We start from the raw sequence: 18615 nt of genomic DNA on the forward strand, positions 1-18615 counted from the left end.
TTATTTAGCCTCGGGCGGAGCAAAAGATTTCGGAGCCTGCTTGATCAGCTCATCACCTCAACTTCGATCGCGCAATGATAAGAACATACCTCGCTCGGCGGCGCATCGCTCGAACCGACACTCATGGGCGGCACCTCGCCCACTCTCCTGCCCAACTCGTCCCTCTCCCCACCAACGCCCGTCCCATCCATCCCCAGCGTACTCAGCTGTCTTATAAGCGGGCGGAGCGACGCAAAGTCCGCCGGCATAGTAGAGCTCGGCGCCCTACTTCGCCTTCCGGGCCGCTGCGGCTGTTCTCCGAGTGGCGCATACGATAACGACCCCGTCCGGCCATGTCCCAGTCCTCCCGCCGCTCCCACCGTACCCGGCGGACCTGCAATACCGCCCGAAGAAGACGCCGAGACAGTCATGGGCTGAATGCCCGACATGCTCGACATGGGCGTCATGCCCGCCCCGAATCCCGACGAGAAGAGGAACGAGTTGGGGCGGCGGTGGCCGTGCATACTGTGCGTTGAGGTCCGGCGGGATGATCGGCCCGAGGCGATCCCAGGTCCGCCTATGCCGGCTGTCCCGATCCCGGCGGTGGAAGGGCGGGTGTTGGGGTTGGACGAGTCGTCCGAGAAGACCGAGAGGGGCGTTCCGGGAGATCGCTGGCCTGCCGGAAGAGGCATCGACGATGTCCGGGGCGAGACGCCGTACTCTGACCCCGCATAGTCGTGCCGGCGGCCAGGCGCCAGGTCCCCCATCTTGGCTGGGGAAGTAGTCGACGCGACACCGCCCTCGCCAGGGGCGGTGTTGTAGTCATACACCCATTCAGCCTCCTCGAGCTCCTCTTCCTCCTCCTCGATCGTCTCGGACCGCACTTCCGCCCGGAACTCCTCGATCTCTCTCGTGATGGCCTCTTTGAGCTGTTCGACAGTTTCGAGCGACTCGACCTGCTCCCACTTGTCAAAGACGGCGTGGCAGGCCGGCTCGTCGGACTCGTCGTGGTAGGTAGCGACGTAGGGGTGTTCGAGAGCTTGGACGACGTTGACCCGAGCGTCGGGGTCGAAGCGGAGCAGGAGGTCGAGAAGGCTAATCGCTGAAGGGTAAGCGGATCTCTTGGACCATCTACTGTGGAAGACTGACCATCTGGATCTGCTTCAGGCAAGATCGTCTTGAATGCAACCGGATCATATCGCGGTAATGTCCGCATATATGCACAGGCCTAGCAAATCAGCCACGCTCCTTGTCCGTACCGAAACGATCACATAGAGCTCACCTTCTCACTTCCTACTCGAACGAGCGTATCTTCGTCCGGGGATCCCAGGGCGCCAAGGATGAGATTGATCTGGTGCACATAGCTGTATCGATCAGCTCAGTCTACCTGAAGAACCATAATCAGGCCTATAGTAACTTACTCGGAGCCCTTGAAGAGGGGTTTCCCGCCTAAGACTTCCGCAAGGATACATCCTATTGACCAGACGTCCACTGCATCACGTTAGCTAACTTTCTCAGACTTTCTGAGACCACGCAGCTTACTAGCTGTTGTATATGACGAATTTGACAGCATGACTTCGGGAGCACGGTACCATCTCGTCGCGACATCTAAGGATCAGCTCTGGATTCATTCAGCTGAGTCGAAGACGCACATTCAGTCAATCTCAGTCCGCCATCTTCCATCCCATTCTGAGATGGGCGATACCCCCTCGCCAGCCCAAAGTCGCAAATCTTGAGCTCGCAATCCGCGTTGACGAGCAGATTCCCGGGCTTTAGATCCCGATGAATGACATTTGCCGAGTGGATGTACTGTGTGGTCAGCTAACCTCTCCCGAAGCCGAGACTTGCACAGCTGGACATAAAGTACCTTCATACCTCTCAAGAGCTGGTAAATGAAGTATTGAATATGCGTATTCGATAGAGGCTGGCCTGAGCGGACGATCTGATGGAGATCTGCCTCCATGGGTTCCATGTAGAGATATCTGGTGATAGTCAGCTTATGACATCTCCGCATGTAGCTGCTGGAGTAGAAAATGAAGCTCACATTTCGTTGTACCCGTCCCAGACATTATCCAGATCGATCAGTCTGAACATCAGCTACTGCTGACGATCCTACCCAGGAGCCGCTAGTGAGACTCACCCCGTCAAATTCTCATGCTCCCCAAAATGCCTCAACAGCGTAATCTCCCTCAACGCCCTTCGTGCCAAGATGGCCTTATCAAAGACCCGGGTGATACACTTGACAGCGACGAATTCTCCGGTATAGCTGTCCTGAACCTGGATGACGAGACCGTATGCGCCCTGGCCGAGCGGTCGGACGAGGCGCCAGCGGGTGGGGAGGTGGAATAGACGGTTTAGGGTGTGTACGGTCTGATAGTCTCTGCTAAGTATCAGCTGCTGTCTGATGTATCTCATCGCTATTTTCAGCCAGAGGTACGTACCTCGCTCGTAATGACTTCTCGCTCAGCGGATGCCCCTCCTCCTCCACCTGCTGTGCCGCCGCCTCGCTCCCTCTCCGCATCCCCACACCTTCCGATCTTGCCTTTGCCGCGGCCGCCATCTTTCCCAGACCCGTCTGCGGTGTCCCTGTTGGCCCATTCGCCGCTTGCGATAGCAGCGTACTGCTGTGCATCCCATTCAGACCATGTGCGGAGCTCTGCAGCGAGGCCAGCGCTGGAGCGAGGATGGGCGGTGCTGGCGCAGACAGCGGATTCAGCGCCGAGATCGACGCAGAGGAGGAGGAAGCGGACCCGGACCGCGTCTTCTTCGACAGGGGCTGGGAAGACACGGTCGTTGCCGGTGTGGCGGCGCTCCCGGGTGGTCGGGAAGAGGAGGGGAAGGGGTCGGTATGTGAAGTGGAGATGGAGGTGTCTGTGGAATTGGAGGCGGAAGTAGCGGTGGACATGGGTTGGGAGTGCGCCTGAGCGATAGATGGCCGACGGGGAGGTCGGTGTGGCGCCGAAGCGGCCGAGGTGGAGGTGGACGTCGACGTTGAGGCGGGACCAGAGTGCGCGCGAGGGGGTTGGGAGCGCGGGATCATGGGTCGGGTGGAGGAGCCAGATGGCGGGGTGGGGGATCGGATCGGCCTGATATGGGTGGAGGTGGTCGGGGATGACATTGTCGTTGTTTTTGGCAAAGTCGCGCGGAATGCAGAGGGGGAAGGAGCGATAAGGTGGATAATGTGGGGATGGTCTGATCAAGCCAGGATAGGCCAGAAATTCCCGTCGATCCGCTCGGCGCTGATAAGAACCGAGATCTAGGTGAATATTGACCTTCCGGATAGTGGATCGTGGATGAGAGATCGGCCAAGAGTGTCTCAGTCGGTAAGAGATAATGGCGGATGTTGCTCTCGCACGTTGGATCCCGTCCTTCCCAGCTATGCCAGTGGTGGGCGATCCGCCTTTGACGCAATAGACACTCGCGTGCTCACACAGAGCGCGTCACCAGCTGATATGCGATACGGCGTGCCCGGCAAAATCCCTATATCGCTTCGTGCAAGACGTCCGAGCAGAATGCCTTGAAGCGCGAATATTGAGTGGACTGGGAGGTGTCTGCCGCCCCGATGGCAATCTCAAGCGAGACCGTCGTCTAGCCAGCACGCTCAAGAAGATCTCGCTGGGTGCGCTCTCTATGATGAAGCGGTAGTGATGGAGTCTGAAGGATAGAAGGTGGTCGTGCTATTGTTGGAGAGCGAGGAATGCGGACCTCGAATCAAGCTTGCACCTGCAATTTACGGCATTGGCAAGGTGTGGTACAGTAATTGAGAACTGGTGAGCCTCACAAATATGGTCCGCCACTTGGTTTACTGGGTCATCGGGATGACACGCTCGGTGATAGATTTGCCGACGACTGGTAGTATCTATGATCGAGACGGGCTCCCCTCAGCCAGCCCAACCCGTCCCGTACCTCGCCTTCAGCCTGCCCACCCACTCTTTTAGATCCCCCTCATGCCCCTTCTTCCCGCTAAGCAGCTCGCCCAGCGCCTGCAACATGACCAGATCCGGCTGGCGCCCCAGACACTGATCAAGCCGCTGGTACAGCTTGCCGCCTCTCACGCAGTCCCCGAGGTCGACCCTGCCTAGGGCATCGTACGCATGTGCGAGCTGTGTCTCTTCGTCTGAGGGGTCGTTAGATCCGCTGAAGAAGGCGTCGATATTGACGAGGGCGAGAGGAGCGGCGAAAGCTTCGGCTTTGGGTGCGGTGTATGCCCTTTCAGTCAGCTAACGGTCTCTCCCAGAATGGCCAGACAGCAGCACTCACCATTCCCAGTCAATGATGCCCATAACCTCCTGCTCATCATTGACTAGCACCTGATCCCCCTTATCGTCCGCATGCTTGATGTACGTCGGCTCCTCTCTGTCAAGCTCCTCTATCCCCTGCACCAGGTCCCTGAGCCAGAGATGGGTATAGTACATCCCCTCTGATCCTTTCCTAATCCCCTCACCGTCCCGCAGCTGATCGAGAGTGGCGTCGATGAGCGCTGTATAACGTTCCCTGTTGGTACGGAAGGGTCCGAGGAAGTGAGGATATGCGCTACTGCAGAAGTCAAGGCTGATGAGGGGTCCAACTGTTGGTTCGCCGTCCTTGGAAGGCTGAAGACTGCCTATACCGGTGAAAGAGACATTGGCGATCTGAGCAGAGGTCTTGGCGTAAGACGTGATACGGGCGCGCATCTGCTCTGGTGTGAGGTAGTCCGAGGTGAATGGTGCGCCGCACATGCGTCCCTGAGTGAAGTCGAGGAAGAAGAAATTGGCCGGGCTTCCAGCTGAAGATCAGCAAAGTCCTCGCCGACTTGAGGACGCTCGACTAGGACTTACTGTCCTGAGGCACGCGTACGGCCGGAACCGCTACCCCCGCTCGCTTGAGCGCCTGCATGGTGCATATCTCTCTCTCCATGATGGTCCGAGAGATGGCAGGAGGAGGCGAGTCGAACCGTTTTTGCCGTATTCTGGCGAGCCATTTCGTGCCGTCCTCAAAGTCGATCGGGACATGGACGTTCATACCGCCCATGGCGAGCGAGCGGGCATCGATGCGTCCAAGAGGTTTGGTCTTTCCGGGATGGAGCTTGGCGGCCTGCGCTTCCAGGTCCATAGCGTTGAGTTCGATCTCGAGTGACGCAAGCTGAAGCAGTCAGCATAAGTCCCGCTCCCTAACGCTGCCAGGCAGACCTCGTTCGCCTCTGCCTCGGCGGTCAAGGCGCTCTTTGTATCATCCTGTCCGGTCAGCTCAGTCTGCAAGGTACGTATGGGTCGAAGGCACTCGCATCAAGATCAAGACAGGCATGATGCGGGGCAATCACGTGTTCAGCGCACAGGTGTCTATGACAATCTCGGCATTCTCCTCGGTAGGGCAAGGAGTCTCGCTTGCAGGCGTCGCGGTCGCATGTCCATGTCAGCATATTGAGTATGGTCTGTCAGTGCGAATAAGGTAGTAAGAGTGGAGTGATCACAAGTGAGCTCAAGGTTGAATTGGTCAATCAACCTTCCACACGGATTTTCAGGCACGGCGATCCGCTCGGACCTCCTGTCACTCGTATCAGACTTACCAGTACTCCTCTCCACTACCGAGCTTCACCGCCGGACACCAAGACAGATAAGCTACATGGCTAGATAGATGTACATACCGACTCTTGGATCACAGCGCCACTCTTGGCGTGTAAACGTCCGTAGCCCCATACCCCTTCACCTCCGTCCTGACCTTTTCAACCGCTACTGTCCGCCCAGCTCCGCTGTCCTCCTCAGCTTCCTCTGTGATATTCGGGAATATCTCCACCACCTTCCCCTTCCCCTTCCCCCGGACCGGCGCAGCATACAGATCCTCATCCCCCTCACTCGGGCCCGCCAGATCCATCCCCGAATCCACGGCGACGTACCGCCTGCCCATCGTTTGGTCAGCATCGGCCCCCACCGCGCCGTACGTATGTACAGCAGGAACAACGATCTGAACGTCCTCGATCTGTTGAGCAGCGAGTATCGCCTCAGCGTTGTCGAGATCGCCCAGATCTTGCTTGAAGACCCGCTTGAGCCCGACGGGGATGAGAACGGCGACGACAACGGCGACGAGACCGAAGACGTTCCGGGCGGAAAGGATGTGAAAGTCCGCGGCGGAGGTCATGCTATCGAGGGAGGAACCAATAGTAACGTGGATGACAGAGATGGGGATGATTCCTACCGTGTCAGCTCGTCTGCGTTTTCGAATTTGACGGTGAATGAGCTCACCAAAGAAAGCAGCCACCCAGAATAGACCCACGCCGATGCCCAGATGAGGAGCGACGCAGTTGCACACCCAGTGTGGCGGGAATGGGCTAATTCGGAGGATGAGCAGGAATGTGAAAACGTCGTGCCATGATACAGCTTTGTTGGAGTTGGGGTCGCCCATAATCTTGATACGCCATGTTTCGACCTTGGCGCGGTAAAAGGGGATCGAGAGAAGTGGAGGAGCCAGGAGTGAGGAGACGGTATAGCAGAGGACGGAACCGAGGGAGTCGCACTTTGCGAGTCAGCTAGGGAATGCTCCAATAAGGCTGTTATAGCTTACGAGGCACGACAGGAACAGACCCCAGAGGAGGCCGTATGCCGCTCCAAAGAGGATAGAGATGTACATCGATCCTGGAAGGGAGAATGTCTGTACGCTGATGGTCAGCCAAAGTTGATGCCACATGGGACTGAGTACGTACAAGAGGTAAGATACCGCACCACCCGCCAGTAGGCGGTATGGATACTCCTGCTTATACTTCTGGAAGAGAGAACTAGAATGTCAGCTGGGCCCAGCGTTCCCCACTACTGTCAACTCACTTTAATGCCTGAAGATCCGCGAATGATCGAGGCAGCTTGAGTACTGGTCTATCTTCACTTTGGAGTCAGCTTACCTCCCCATAGGGATCGAATAAGGCGACTCACGGATCGACCGCTGGCATCCCGTAGTAAAACGTCCCTGCAACCACCGCCGCAAACGCCAAAAACAGCAACCCCAACTTGACTCCCGCTGTGAACAAAGGTCCTTGATACCACTTCTCCGCCTCCTCCTCCCCTCCTCCTCCTTCTGCTAACAACGGGCTAGCCTCGCCCTCCTCCGCGAGCGAGATATCGCTCTCCATTGATGATCGCCGCGAGACCGTTTCCCGCTTCCATCCCTGCAGATGGGCTGGTATGGTGCCTCTTCTTTGCCCGGCCGAGGGAGGTGTGATCGGGTCCGAAGAGAAGCTGAGGGCTGCGGGAGAGGCGCCGCCTGAATCGGCGAGGAGTGAGGGAGCAGTGGAGCCGTATGAGCTAGGTTGGGAGGTCGAACCTGATGCTGCCGTTGCTGCGCGGCCGATGCACGCCTGCGCGTCCGCGGCTGGGCGAGTGGGATGCGCCATAGCAGATGAGGGGAGCTGAGATGAGGTTGAGGGAGCGGCACAGGTGGAGTCGGGACTATTAGCTGTCGCTAGCTTGGACGCGCTCCGCCGATGCCGAAAGGACGGTGGTGAGGACGGTCTGCCTGGATTGGCGGGCGATGGAAGAGCTGTCGATAATGGTGTCCCCTCAGTCCTCATAGCGCAGTCCACTGGTGGAGTGTAGGCAGGACTCGAGCAGATGGCGAAGCTACGGGCAGAGACCCAGAGTTGACATCGAACGATGTGAGACGAGTCACGAGACGAGACCTCCTTCGGTCGAAGATGTCTCGGCGGCGGAGCTGGAATCTAGCCAGCCCGCCTAGTTTCGCGGTTGAGCACGAGGTGACGGGGGAGTCCGGGATCTCCACGGGCCTTGGGCTGTTCTGAAAGCTCTGTTGTGGCAAGCTGAAAGGTGAGAAGATGAGGCGATTGGTGTGCCCGGCCGCCGAAGCTCGATGTTAGCGTCAAAGCGCTTTCCGTAAACGGCTGATACATAGTTTTCTATGGGGAATGTATCGTAATCGCACGTTGGCGAAGATCTACTCTGTGTCGTGTCCCACGCCAGTCAGATGGCAGTCGAGAGGCTGTGCCGTTTGGAACGAGTCCTGAGTCGTGAAATGAGACCGTAAGTCCAGGCAGAACATCATTGACATCGAGATTGACAACTAGTACAAGAGAACCTTCCCGCTTCGTCCCTACAACTCGCCACCGAGACAAGACCGAGATGAAGGCAACCCCGCTACATCTTCGCCCGGATGTATGGCATACTCCCCGTCAGCCCTCCATCCACCGACAGCGCCTGCCCATTGACATAGCTCGACTCGTCACTGCTCAGCCAGACCGCCAGCTCCGCCACCTCATGCGGCAGTCCCTGTCGCAGCAAAGGGTTGAGCGTGCCCATGCGGTGCTCTTTGCCAGTGGCGCGGGCGTAGTCGAAGGCGAGCTTGGTCATGTCGGTCTGGATGAGACCTGGGCAGATGGCATTGACGCGGATGTTTTGTCCGGTGAGCTCGTATGCGGCGGTTTGGGCCATCGAGATGACGGCTGCCTTGGAGGCGGAGTAGGGGATAGGGCCGGCGTTGGCGAGCTTGCCGGCGACTTTGGGGTAAGCTGAGCTGCACGGTCAAGACAAATTGAACGTACCAGAAGCAGTGAGAACAAGGGAGCCTCCCGGAATGGTCTTCCCCTTGGCGGGGTTGACCCGAGCCAAGGCAGCGGAAGCGTATTTCACAGCGAGGAAGACGCTACATGATCAGCTATTGAGCCGCTATCTTCATCGAGTGGTATAACTCGCCTGAGAGCGTTGACGCGCATGACTTCATTGAACTCCTCGGCATCGGTACCGCTCATCCCCTTTGCCATACCCTTCAGACCGGCAATAGCGGGGTCGTCCCCCTCCTTGAGCTTCGGCTTGGGTATCGAGATTCCCGCGTTGGCAAAGAAGAAGTCAAGACGACCTTCCTCTTCCATCGCCTGCTTGATGATCTTCTGAATGTGCTCGTCGGAGGCCGCATCCCCCTGAGTCCAGGTAACCTGCAAATCAGCAGACATCCCTAGCAGTCTGGACCGGGAAACACACCTTGAGCGTGGGGTAGTGCTGCTGCAGTTCAGCTGCAAGCTGCGGAAGTTGTTCTCCCTGGAAGTCGAGCAGGTAAAGGTGCGACGCGCCCTCCCGAGCGTAGATCCTCGCAGCCGCCGTCTGCTAGATGAGCGATTTTCAGGTCCCGAATTGGCACCAAGACTTACTCCGATACCAGCAACGGGTCCGACACCCGTGATGATCCCCACCTTCCCCTTCATCCGCCCACCCGTCTCCCTGTTGGCTTGTCGGTCCTTTACACCGGCCAGCGACTTGTCCCGGACCTCTTGCGTTGTCAATCCGGATTTGGAAGCGGAGACCGCTCCGAATGCGACCTCGGAATTCTGCTTGGGTCTCAGCGCGACTGCATGAATGGGTGAGAAGGCGTGGAGGTCAGTGCTCTGCATCAGAGCGTAGGCGATGCGCCTGAGTGGAGCAGGCCGCATGATGTGTGATGGGAGGGAAGACGTACGGAGTGGGATTTAGCCATGATGGACGAGTTAGGACAAGGGATGGGTTCCTTTGATACTGGAAAAGGATTTGAGTATCCGACAATGGTCTGATGAGCTGTCTTGGCTGGGAAGATAAGCCTGAGTGCGACAGTGAAAGAGTGAAAGACGATACAATGAAGGAGCAGCGCTGCACCTGCACCTTGTGCTCCCTCTTGGCCGGGTATGGCTTTGCGCCTGCAACCGGTGCCTGAAACGTAAGCAGTTTCATATAACACGTGGCGTTTCACTCAACCTCATGCGTTTCGGCCTCGGACGCGCCAAAAGTTCGCGCATACCTCGCATCTCACTCTTCACTACAGCAGCAGCCATGAGCCAGATCGCCGGACCATCTGCTTCGGTAGCAGTCGAGACAGAGCTTGCAGCAGAACTGCTCCAGAAGATCTCACCTGAAGAAGTGGAGGCAGGTACAGGAGCTCAGGAAGTAGAGCAGAAATGGGGTCGAGGTGAGTCCCCTTGTCCTGCATAATTGCTTGTGAAACTGAGATCTGCAGTCCTGATTTGCGGAGGCACCACCTGGTCAGCCTACTGACCAGTTGTCGGCTGTGAGCTGACCTATCTTTAGGGGCACGAATGGCAAGAAGGAGCGGCCAGCCGACACGTCAGTCATGCAACGTACCCAGAGGGCTTCGCTGATCCAATCAGTTCCACTGACCTACTCTTTCCGCATATCTTGCGATCAATATGTCATATCAAAGTCGTCAAGATCATCACCGGCCCAGCAGCAAATTACGCTATTGCACTCGACAGCAAGTACCACCATCCCAATCCTGACCGCAAAGGCTGATGGTCCAGTCCACGGCATTGCCATCCTCTTCGGCCGCCTACCCAGCTCCCACTTCGCTCCAGGCAACGGCTACATCTCGGAGCAGATTCCTCGCAAGCTATCGCCGAGGACACTCGGGATGGGTAGGGAGGTCAAGTGGATAAGCGGTGCGGCGGCGCGGAGCCACATGATGCTGCTTGCGAGCGATGGCAGTGTGTGGGGGTGTGGCAATAATGTCTTTGGACAGCTTGGCTTGGTGAGCAAATGGGAGCTATCAATGGTGCGAGGTCAGCTGACAAGAGTAGCCAGTCACCCCTGAAGTCCCAAAGTGGACCAGAATCACCGGTCCATGGTCCAAGCAGCCCGATGTCAAGATCGTCCAAGTGACAGCGGGGCATTCGTTCTCTCTGTTCCTGACCAGCACGGGGCAGATCTACGCTGCGGGATCTAGCGAGTGTGGACAAGTCGGTAGCGGCAAGACTGGTGAGTCAGCCCTTACCTAGCCTAATGTACCCGCTGATTGGCAGGCGAGCGGCTGCTGAAAGGTGGCAAGATAGGCTTTGACGTTGAGTCGCCCGCTCGGCTCGTAAGCGGTCTATCCGGCAAGAAGATAGTGCAGATCGCATCCGGAAACCAGCACTCGCTTGCTTTGGATGATGAGGGATACGTGTACGCTTGGGGCTTTGCGGGATACTCCAGGCTGGGCCTGCAGGATCAGAAGGACCGGTGAGTTATCCCCAAACCTCTCCAGCGAGTTCAAGCTGAACGAGCAGTATGGTCCCGACAGTTGTCCCCTCTTTCACTGGCAAGAACGAGTTGTCTCGGGGCGCTTCGGTTGTTTGCGGACCAACCAGTAAGCTATAGATCGTTACAGTGTTGGAAACCACCGCTGATCAGACAGACTCGGTTGTCATCGACAGACAAGGGGTGTACTATATGGCTGGAAAATGGAAGAATACGGGTGACGGTATGTTCGGTAATCATACCAGGGGGTTGGCCAGAGCTGACCTTCTAGGCTCACATGGTGCACCTTACACCTCATTCAAACCAATACACGATAGTGAGTAGACCTCAGATGTTCTGGGGAGGGACGAGCTGATGGTCAGTCATGGGCTGCAAAGTCATCAAGGCCTCAAGCGGAGGATGTACCCACTTCTTGACCACGCCAGATCCGGACGGAGGAACAATGACGGTCGGATTTGGGCAGGGCTGTGTGAGTCTCTTAAACTGCGTCACTGCATGGCTCAGACTGATGACCTAGCTATACGGAGAGCTTGGTCTCGGAGCAGAAGTCGGCAAATCCTCGACCAAACCAACAAAGCTGGAAGGCCTGATCGGTATCGATGTCATCGAGTGCGCTAGATTCTTTTGGCTCAATAAGCTGCATGCTGACTAGCCAGTATCGCTGCTGGGGCCTTCTGTACGCTCTTCCTCGCTCATCCCAACGCTGCATTGACAGAAATCTCCCGGTGGCCCGTTCATGTCAGAACGCCCGACATCTGCATCGTGTGCAAGATCAAGACGGGCGACCCGCTCGAGTGCGAGCGATGCGATATGCCATACCACCTCGGTTGTCTGAATCCTCCCTTGAGCGTGAGCTATCAGTTTCGCAGCGTCGCGGAGCACAGCTGATAACGCAGGAATTACCGGAAGGCGAGTGGTTCTGCCCGAAATGCCAAGAAGATATGGAAAGGAATCCGGCGGACGACGTCGCATTGCTCGAGGCGGCCAATGTCCTAGCTGCGGCGGCGATGAACAGGCGCGTCCAGGCGGAAGCTAGCAAGGCGAAGGCGAAAGCTGCGGCCCCCAAGGCAAAGCGGAGTACTGCAACACGCATGCGGACCGCATCGGCATCGGCTTCGGCGAAGGGGAGCAATTCGCCCAAGTCGGCGAAAGGGAGTCCGGGAGGCAAGAGGAAGGCAGAGGAGCAGGGTGGGCGGCCGAAGAGCCGGCTGCAGCACGAGATGGGGGAAGATGAGATGGAGGACGATGATGACTATGGGGATTTGTACGAATGATGCTGGATCGAGATGTGCTGGCGGACGCTTCGAAAGATAGCAAAGTAGGCAGCAATGCAGTATCGGCGCCATCTGCCACGCATCTTGCGCGTCGCTAGCTAGGCGAAAGAAGGACCACATGCCACAGGCGACAGGTTTCATTCATCACTTGATGATGTCATGACTTTGTCGCGCGGTGCATGCGCTATTTCGGTCAGCATCTCCAAACTCCTCCCTCATCCCTCATTCAACCTTGCCAAAACCTCTGAATGCCTATACTCACCACGATGGCCAAGCAGGCTGTATCGTGCCGTCTCCGCGGCGCAGAGATTCTGCAGAGCCCACGATGGAACAAGGGCACGGCGTTCACGGCGGAAGAGAGGAGCCAGTTTGGTATCAGAGGAAGGCTACCCATCGGGTGAGGTTACACCAACAACTGCTGTGACGACGGGCAAGCTCAGCTGCGCTTCCCAATGCAAGGACTCGAGCTCACGGAGCAGTATCGATAATCTCGACCAGCAATGCGAGAGGGCGTACGATCAGTACAAGTCCAGAGATACCGATATCCTCAAGAACTCGTTCCTCCAGAGTCTGAAATGTAAGCGGTTGCTCCCCCGATGATCCAGGACCATACTGATCCCTCAGCCCAAAACTGGACACTCTTCTACGCACTCCTCTCCCGCCACACGTCCGAGATGTACCCCATCATCTACACACCTACCGAAGCCGAGGCGATTTCGGAGTATTCGCACCTCTTCCGGAGGTCCGAGGGGCTGTTCCTATCGGCGCCGTATGAGGATCAGATGGAGGAGGACTTCTTGGATGCTGTTGAGGGAAGAGAGCTGGAGTTGGTGAGCTCTGAATATCGCGCTTGTGTGGTAGAGCTGACAATACAGATAGTCGTTTCGGACGCTGAGGCTATTCTGGGCATTGGAGATCAGGTGGGCTCGAGCAGGCCCAGCGCGCGGGGCAGTGAGCTGATGGCGTAGGGATCCGGCGGTATTGGTATCTCAGCCGCTAAAGCGGTCATATACACCCTTGCAGCTGGTATAGAGTGAGTGCATATCCTTTTGTCCCTCTCATTGGCCTGTGCTGAGTCCGAGTCCCGCTAGCGCGCTCGCGGTAACCCTCGACGTGGGAACCAATAATGACGATTTGCTCAAGGATGAGCTGTATCTCGTATGTCTTTGCTCGATGATAGATGAGGGGCGATATGCTGACCTCTCGCAGGGATACCAGGAGAAGCGTATCCGAGGGGAGAAGTACGATCGCTTCGTGGATAAGTTCGTCGGCCTTGTTCGGAAACATCAGCCCAACTGCCTTTTGCATTTCGAAGACTTTGTGAGTCTGCTAGGCGATTCCGAGGGAGCATGCGCTGATGATTAGGGGGTGTCAAATGCCAACAGACTTCTGAACAAGTACAGGTGAGCTCCGATGCCCCCAGATGCCATGAGTCTGCGCGCGAGCTGACTAAACCAGGGACAAGCACTCAGTCGTAAGCATAGCCCCTGCCCACCGCGTAGCAAGGCGGCCGAGCTGATCACAGTTCAACGATGATGTCCAAGGCACAGGAGCAGTGACCGTGAGCGCTGCCTCGACTGCGAACCCTCGATGGGCCCAAGCTCATGATCTCAGCTAGCAGCTCTCAAAGCCGCGTTAGCAGTTACGGAGAGCAAGGCAAGCTCCCGCTTCTATAGAGGCTGACCCTCAGCTCAAAGACCAACGCATTGTCATCTTCGGCGCAGGATCCGCCGGGATGGGCATCGCTCGCCAGCTCCGAGACGCCATCAAGATCGACGATGGCTTGTCTGCTGAAGAAGCGGCAAAGCGGTTTTGGATGGTAGACAGGGATGGGCTACTGCGGAAAGAGCTAGGCGACAAGATTCGGGATGAGATCGAGACCGACTTTGTGAGGAAGGAGAAGGACTGGGAAGGGGCAGATGCGGGATTGGCGGCAGTAATCAAGAGGGTGAAGCCTACGGTGTTGATCGGAACAAGTACGAGTCACGGGGCGTTTTCAGAGGAGATCGTAAGTCTCGGCTGCTAGGCTGGAGTAGCCCAGGTGATGATGCTGATCTGTAGGTTCGCGACATGTCGAAAAATACCGACCGGCCGATCATCTTCCCTCTCAGTAACCCGATCAGCAAGTGTGAGGCGGAGTGAGTCGGCTGTATCTTGTCTATGCAGGCGCAGTAGCTGATCAGCAGACCGAAAGACCTCTTCAAGTGGTCGGACGGCAAAGCGCTCATCTCGACCGGATCGCCCTTCCCGCCCGTCAAGATTCCGGGCTCCGACAAGGAGTACATCGTCGCTGAGTGCAACAACGTCAGTAAATTCAGGCTAAGCCACCCTCTCTGCTGACGTATCTTAGGCCTTGATATACCCCGGTCTCGGACGCGGAACGATCCTCTCGAAAGCAAAATTCATGACGGACAAGATGATCGTGGCGGGTGCGAACCGCTTAGCGGAACTGGCACCGGCTATGAAGGATCATACACAGGCGCTTCTTCCTGATTTCGGAGGTGAGTACCGATCCGGCCCGATGTTCGGCTGCCCTCGCTAACATGACTCAGATGCTGCATCGGTCAACTTTGAAGTCTCGCTCGCCGTGCTCGACCAGGCTATCGAGGAGGGAGTGGCGAAATGCGATGTGCCGAAGGAGGACAGGCGGAAGTGGGCAGAAGAGCAGCTCTGGGTACCGCGGTATCAGGATTACACGTATGATCCGAAAGGAGAGGCTTAGTCCCCCGGAGGAGGACAGTCGATATTATAGCGTTATGCAGCTCGACGTGTTTTATGTCCAAACCCAAAGGATCCGTCGATCGAAGCTCGGCTGAAACTTCGCATGTCCTTCTGTTTTGGCGGCGACACATAGGAGATCCAAAGCCGTGCTCGAGTCTCGGGGCGGGATGATGGAGCCGACCTCCGTCTCTGCACCTTCGCCCCAGTCTTAGCTGAAATACGCCAGGTTCGTGCATGACGCTTGCTTATCAGTCTTATCGATGCCGTAAAGATAATGGCTTCACGGCGGATCGGCGGTGGGCTCCACGTGCATCACGAGCGGGCGGCATCACGCCGCGTACGCCACGGCCCTTTTGCACCCCGTCGGCCGCACTCTGTTCCTCCGTTCACAGTACCAACATCAGGTCCTCGATCATGAGCGATTCAAGGCAACCCAGGCCCTCGGCCTCCGAGCCGACCGCCTCGAGGGATCCCACGAATTATCAAGCATCAGATGATGCGCTATCGGCTTCAAAGTCCCTCAGAGCCCTCGTCGCACATTTGACCGCTCCACCTCCGGTCCCCCGCCTGCCTCCGGTCTCGGACTCGCCGAACGTCACCTTCACCTATACTCCGGGCTTCCCTAACTTTGGTCCGCAGCAAAAAGCCATTGGTATCTTAGCACAAACAAGAGAGGTGGGTTTGCCCAGTGTCAGCAGTCTCTTCGGCTCCACTGTGCTAATAATAGGACAACCTGGCTTCTGCGTGCAGGACCTTCCCCTCTTTATCCGCTTTCGATCCTGCTCGCATAAGCTTTGATGTGCGCCTGTACGACAACTCCGACCGCGCAGAATGGGTCAGAGTCATGGATAAGGCGTGGAAATCGCTGGCTCAGCGTGAGGGATTGAGGGTACGCGTGGTAGTGGAGGAATCGCCGGAGGATCGAGCTTTGTGTGAGTCTGCTACCTTGTACCGAAGTCGAGTATCCGCGGATGTTGCGCTAACCGAACAGGCGAAGCCCATGATCGACAGGTCCTTGGAACGATAGTCGGTGTAATTATTGGGTCCACGGCACTAGGGCCCGTAGTGCTTGCGGCGATGAACCGGAAATAATCAGTGCTTCTGCCGTAGGGCGTTCTGTGTCACATACTATCGGTCTGACGCGCCTTCTACGTGGTAGACACCTGCCCTGCTGTACCTTTAGAAGAGGACAAAGTCAAACTTGGTTTTCTTTTGTCGATAGCGACCGGAATACATACTTGGGGGGCTCCTTCTTAGACTGCCTGTCCGCCGCAATGCCCTCTCAGCCACGCTACGTACCACCGAGCGATCTACCCCCAATATACGGACGCTGTAGCCACATGTGACCGCCACAAGGTCCCAAACATGAAACATGGCAGATCCGTGCGCTTTTTAGCAACGACTTGAGGGTTGCGAGATCTGAAGCTTCTCTTCGCTCCCACCATCATCTAGGCTATGTCCGCCCAAGCTTCGAACCCCTCTCACCTCCTCCTCTCGCGCAATCCCCGCTCTCCTGCCCATCCACAGCTGGCACCGACTTGGACTGCCCGTCATCCGGCGCCTGCGAACGGATGGAGCGGACCAAGCGGGAGCTCGAGTAGCGATATCGACCGCGCTCGATTCCCTTCCAATTCGTTCCCGCCGGTCGGCCATCCAGCGCACGACAGTAGTGAAGAGGAGGATCAGGAAGAGGTGGAGATTGAGGATGAGGTCTTTGATGTGCACCCGACATTTCGGAAAGATGCGGCTTTACCGGGAAGGATAAAGGTGATTGTGGGGAGATACGAGTTTTGGTGTCATAAGGAGGTGCTGTGGTTCGCTTGTCCGTTCTTCCAGGATGTGCTGCAAGGAAGGTGAGTCAGCTGAGTGGTCTTTGCCCTGTGAAGGACGAAAAGGCAAGCTGACCTGCGTAGCTGGGCCGAGACGAGCGACAGACGATTATACGAAACATCCGCTTCTCCACTCCCTTCGCTTCGCAACTCCATCATCGCCGAGTCCATCTCAGCCGGGACGGATACGGACCAAGATCATGTCGGAAGGACACAGCTCCTGGCTAGCCTACCGGAGGGAGTGCAGGCCTCAGAGGAGGCTAGGGGATCCGAGGGGCATGATGGGGTAGCGCACGTGCATACGGAAAGCGCCGAGCAAGGGGAAAGGGCCAGCAGCGAGTGCGGGAGCCTAGGACCTGGAGCTAGTGTCTACCTGGACGCGATTGAGAGTGGGCCTTCTATGGCGGACGTGATGCGAGATCTGCGGGACCTGCCGGATATCGCCAACTCGGTGGATACGCTGTCCATCCTCGACCCAACGTCGCTCAACCTCCCTCAATCGGATATACCCCTTCTCGGAGAAATCTCCGCCCTCCCTCCGCCTCCTTCCATACCACCACGATCTTCGTCCGCCCTTCCACCACTCGACGCCACCTCTTCTCCTCAACCCACAACCCCTCGCCCGCCGCCGGGTCCGCGTCGGCCTATCAGGCGCCGCTCCTCCGCCCAGTACTCTATCGCGTCCGGTAAGCGGGATCCGTCCATCGGTCGTCTACGCGCCTCCGCTGGTCGGACGCCGAAAGACCAGGACAGCCGGATGGACGCTGTCGTACAGCTACACGAGGAGTCGGCTTCTGCGTTCCATGACTTCCTGTTCTGGGCGTATCCACATTTGGAGTGTAAGGTGACATGGACGAACGTGGAAAATGTAAGTCTCAATTGCGTAGCTTGTACCGCTCGAGGGGCAAGACGTAGCTAATCGGTACAGCTTCTGGCTCTAGCCTGCAAGCTCATCGTACCTGCCCTGCAAAAGCTATGCGAGCACTTCCTCCTCACCCACGCATCCGGGAAGCCCGTCATGGCGTTGTCGCTGGCGGAGCAGCACGGGCACGCAGAGCTGTTCAGGGAAGCTAGCAGATTCGTACTGGATCAATGTGAGCTACAGCTCTGCCGCACAATTAGAAGCCCAGCTGACGACCAGCCACCTGGAATGCGGAAGAGATGGACGAGCTGAGCGATGTGACACAACTTAAGCTGTCTCAGCGGTTTGTTCACCGATCGTTCAAGACCGAAGTCAAGGGTGGTAAGCTGATTTCTCAGGAGAACATGGTTTCTGGAGCGATTGCTCAAGCTGGGCACAATAGACGTAAGGAAGGAATACGCTTGCGTGAGTCAATCAGCGTGGAACACTGTCCCCGATATTAGCTGACTATGTAAGAGACCGGAATGTCCCGATTCTCCCCGGTGTCAGGCGTTGCTGGATGAGAAATGGAGACAGGCGCATCAAGCTGTGTGCCGGTATGGTCCGCCTCAGCCTTCCGTTGCTTTCAGGTAAGTCTTCAGCTGTCTCGAGTGTTGCCTCATAGCGACGAAGCAGCTGACCATGCTCAGATGTCTGCGTCAGCTTGAGACATTCCCTACCAATCCATCACTCGTCATGCCGCACCCGCTGTGCCAATCTGCGGCAAAGACATTCATCATGCTCCGTAAGCTGCTCTGCGCATGTATGGGTCCCCCTAGCTTATAATATAGTGTTCGACAGAATGTTCCAGCCAAAGACTGTGACGAGCCCGCTCACTGCAGGTACAGAGAAAGTCAGTATACTTGTACCTTCACGGGTTGTTGTGAAAGGAACACAGCTGACGAAAGCAGTATTGGCTGTTCATCACGTTGTACTGA

At 56.9% G+C, this 18615-nt stretch overlaps 8 protein-coding genes across 8 annotated transcripts; 4 read left to right on the forward strand and 4 right to left on the reverse strand.

The window, feature by feature from the left end:
• On the reverse strand, positions 1–3097 carry MKK02DRAFT_38776 (putative MAP kinase; the record flags this gene model as incomplete). The annotated part of the gene is made up of 11 exons (XM_053090279.1): positions 1–36; positions 90–1081; positions 1129–1207; positions 1262–1343; positions 1401–1470; positions 1522–1587; positions 1632–1788; positions 1847–1961; positions 2024–2065; positions 2120–2362; positions 2421–3097. 11 exons carry the CDS (start codon positions 3095–3097, stop codon positions 1–3), a joined length of 2559 nt encoding a protein of 852 aa, XP_052943882.1.
• A 763-nt stretch (positions 3098–3860) lies between these two features.
• Positions 3861–5262, reverse strand: MKK02DRAFT_38777 (uncharacterized protein; the record flags this gene model as incomplete). Its single annotated transcript, XM_053090280.1, has 5 exons — positions 3861–4188; positions 4240–4744; positions 4797–5100; positions 5148–5192; positions 5239–5262. The coding sequence occupies 5 exons, from the start codon at positions 5260–5262 to the stop codon at positions 3861–3863; spliced, it is 1206 nt and encodes a 401-aa protein (XP_052943883.1).
• A 351-nt stretch (positions 5263–5613) lies between these two features.
• MKK02DRAFT_17507 (uncharacterized protein) lies at positions 5614–7336 on the reverse strand (the record flags this gene model as incomplete). The annotated part of the gene is made up of 6 exons (XM_053085800.1): positions 5614–6146; positions 6198–6468; positions 6517–6610; positions 6656–6727; positions 6774–6830; positions 6879–7336. The coding sequence occupies 6 exons, from the start codon at positions 7334–7336 to the stop codon at positions 5614–5616; spliced, it is 1485 nt and encodes a 494-aa protein (XP_052943884.1).
• Positions 7337–8093: 757 nt separating this feature from the next.
• On the reverse strand, positions 8094–9340 carry MKK02DRAFT_17257 (putative 2,4-dienoyl-CoA reductase; the record flags this gene model as incomplete). The annotated part of the gene is made up of 5 exons (XM_053085762.1): positions 8094–8452; positions 8498–8598; positions 8682–8887; positions 8934–9053; positions 9101–9340. 5 exons carry the CDS (start codon positions 9338–9340, stop codon positions 8094–8096), a joined length of 1026 nt encoding a protein of 341 aa, XP_052943885.1.
• Positions 9341–9752: 412 nt separating this feature from the next.
• On the forward strand, positions 9753–12226 carry MKK02DRAFT_34713 (regulator of chromosome condensation 1/beta-lactamase-inhibitor protein II; the record flags this gene model as incomplete). Its single annotated transcript, XM_053088998.1, has 14 exons — positions 9753–9888; positions 9937–9961; positions 10008–10043; positions 10088–10191; positions 10238–10464; positions 10514–10691; positions 10736–10934; positions 10982–11061; positions 11110–11175; positions 11224–11268; positions 11315–11421; positions 11470–11561; positions 11609–11801; positions 11849–12226. 14 exons carry the CDS (start codon positions 9753–9755, stop codon positions 12224–12226), a joined length of 1866 nt encoding a protein of 621 aa, XP_052943886.1.
• Positions 12227–12474: 248 nt separating this feature from the next.
• On the forward strand, positions 12475–14948 carry MKK02DRAFT_17763 (uncharacterized protein; the record flags this gene model as incomplete). Its single annotated transcript, XM_053085837.1, has 15 exons — positions 12475–12623; positions 12706–12803; positions 12851–13056; positions 13102–13146; positions 13195–13259; positions 13309–13384; positions 13436–13546; positions 13592–13629; positions 13685–13700; positions 13752–13787; positions 13869–14234; positions 14288–14364; positions 14413–14530; positions 14577–14727; positions 14779–14948. The coding sequence occupies 15 exons, from the start codon at positions 12475–12477 to the stop codon at positions 14946–14948; spliced, it is 1722 nt and encodes a 573-aa protein (XP_052943887.1).
• A 413-nt stretch (positions 14949–15361) lies between these two features.
• On the forward strand, positions 15362–16039 carry MKK02DRAFT_38782 (uncharacterized protein; the record flags this gene model as incomplete). Its single annotated transcript, XM_053090281.1, has 3 exons — positions 15362–15622; positions 15675–15879; positions 15939–16039. 3 exons carry the CDS (start codon positions 15362–15364, stop codon positions 16037–16039), a joined length of 567 nt encoding a protein of 188 aa, XP_052943888.1.
• A 363-nt stretch (positions 16040–16402) lies between these two features.
• On the forward strand, positions 16403–18615 carry MKK02DRAFT_17475 (uncharacterized protein; the record flags this gene model as incomplete). The annotated part of the gene is made up of 10 exons (XM_053085794.1): positions 16403–16800; positions 16861–16978; positions 17165–17644; positions 17705–17870; positions 17918–17981; positions 18037–18103; positions 18155–18267; positions 18328–18422; positions 18457–18530; positions 18589–18615. 10 exons carry the CDS (start codon positions 16403–16405, stop codon positions 18613–18615), a joined length of 1602 nt encoding a protein of 533 aa, XP_052943889.1.

Source organism: Dioszegia hungarica (assembly GCF_025882075.1).
Source record: "Dioszegia hungarica strain PDD-24b-2 chromosome Unknown MKK02contig_16, whole genome shotgun sequence".
Classification (NCBI taxonomy): domain Eukaryota; kingdom Fungi; phylum Basidiomycota; class Tremellomycetes; order Tremellales; family Bulleribasidiaceae; genus Dioszegia; species Dioszegia hungarica.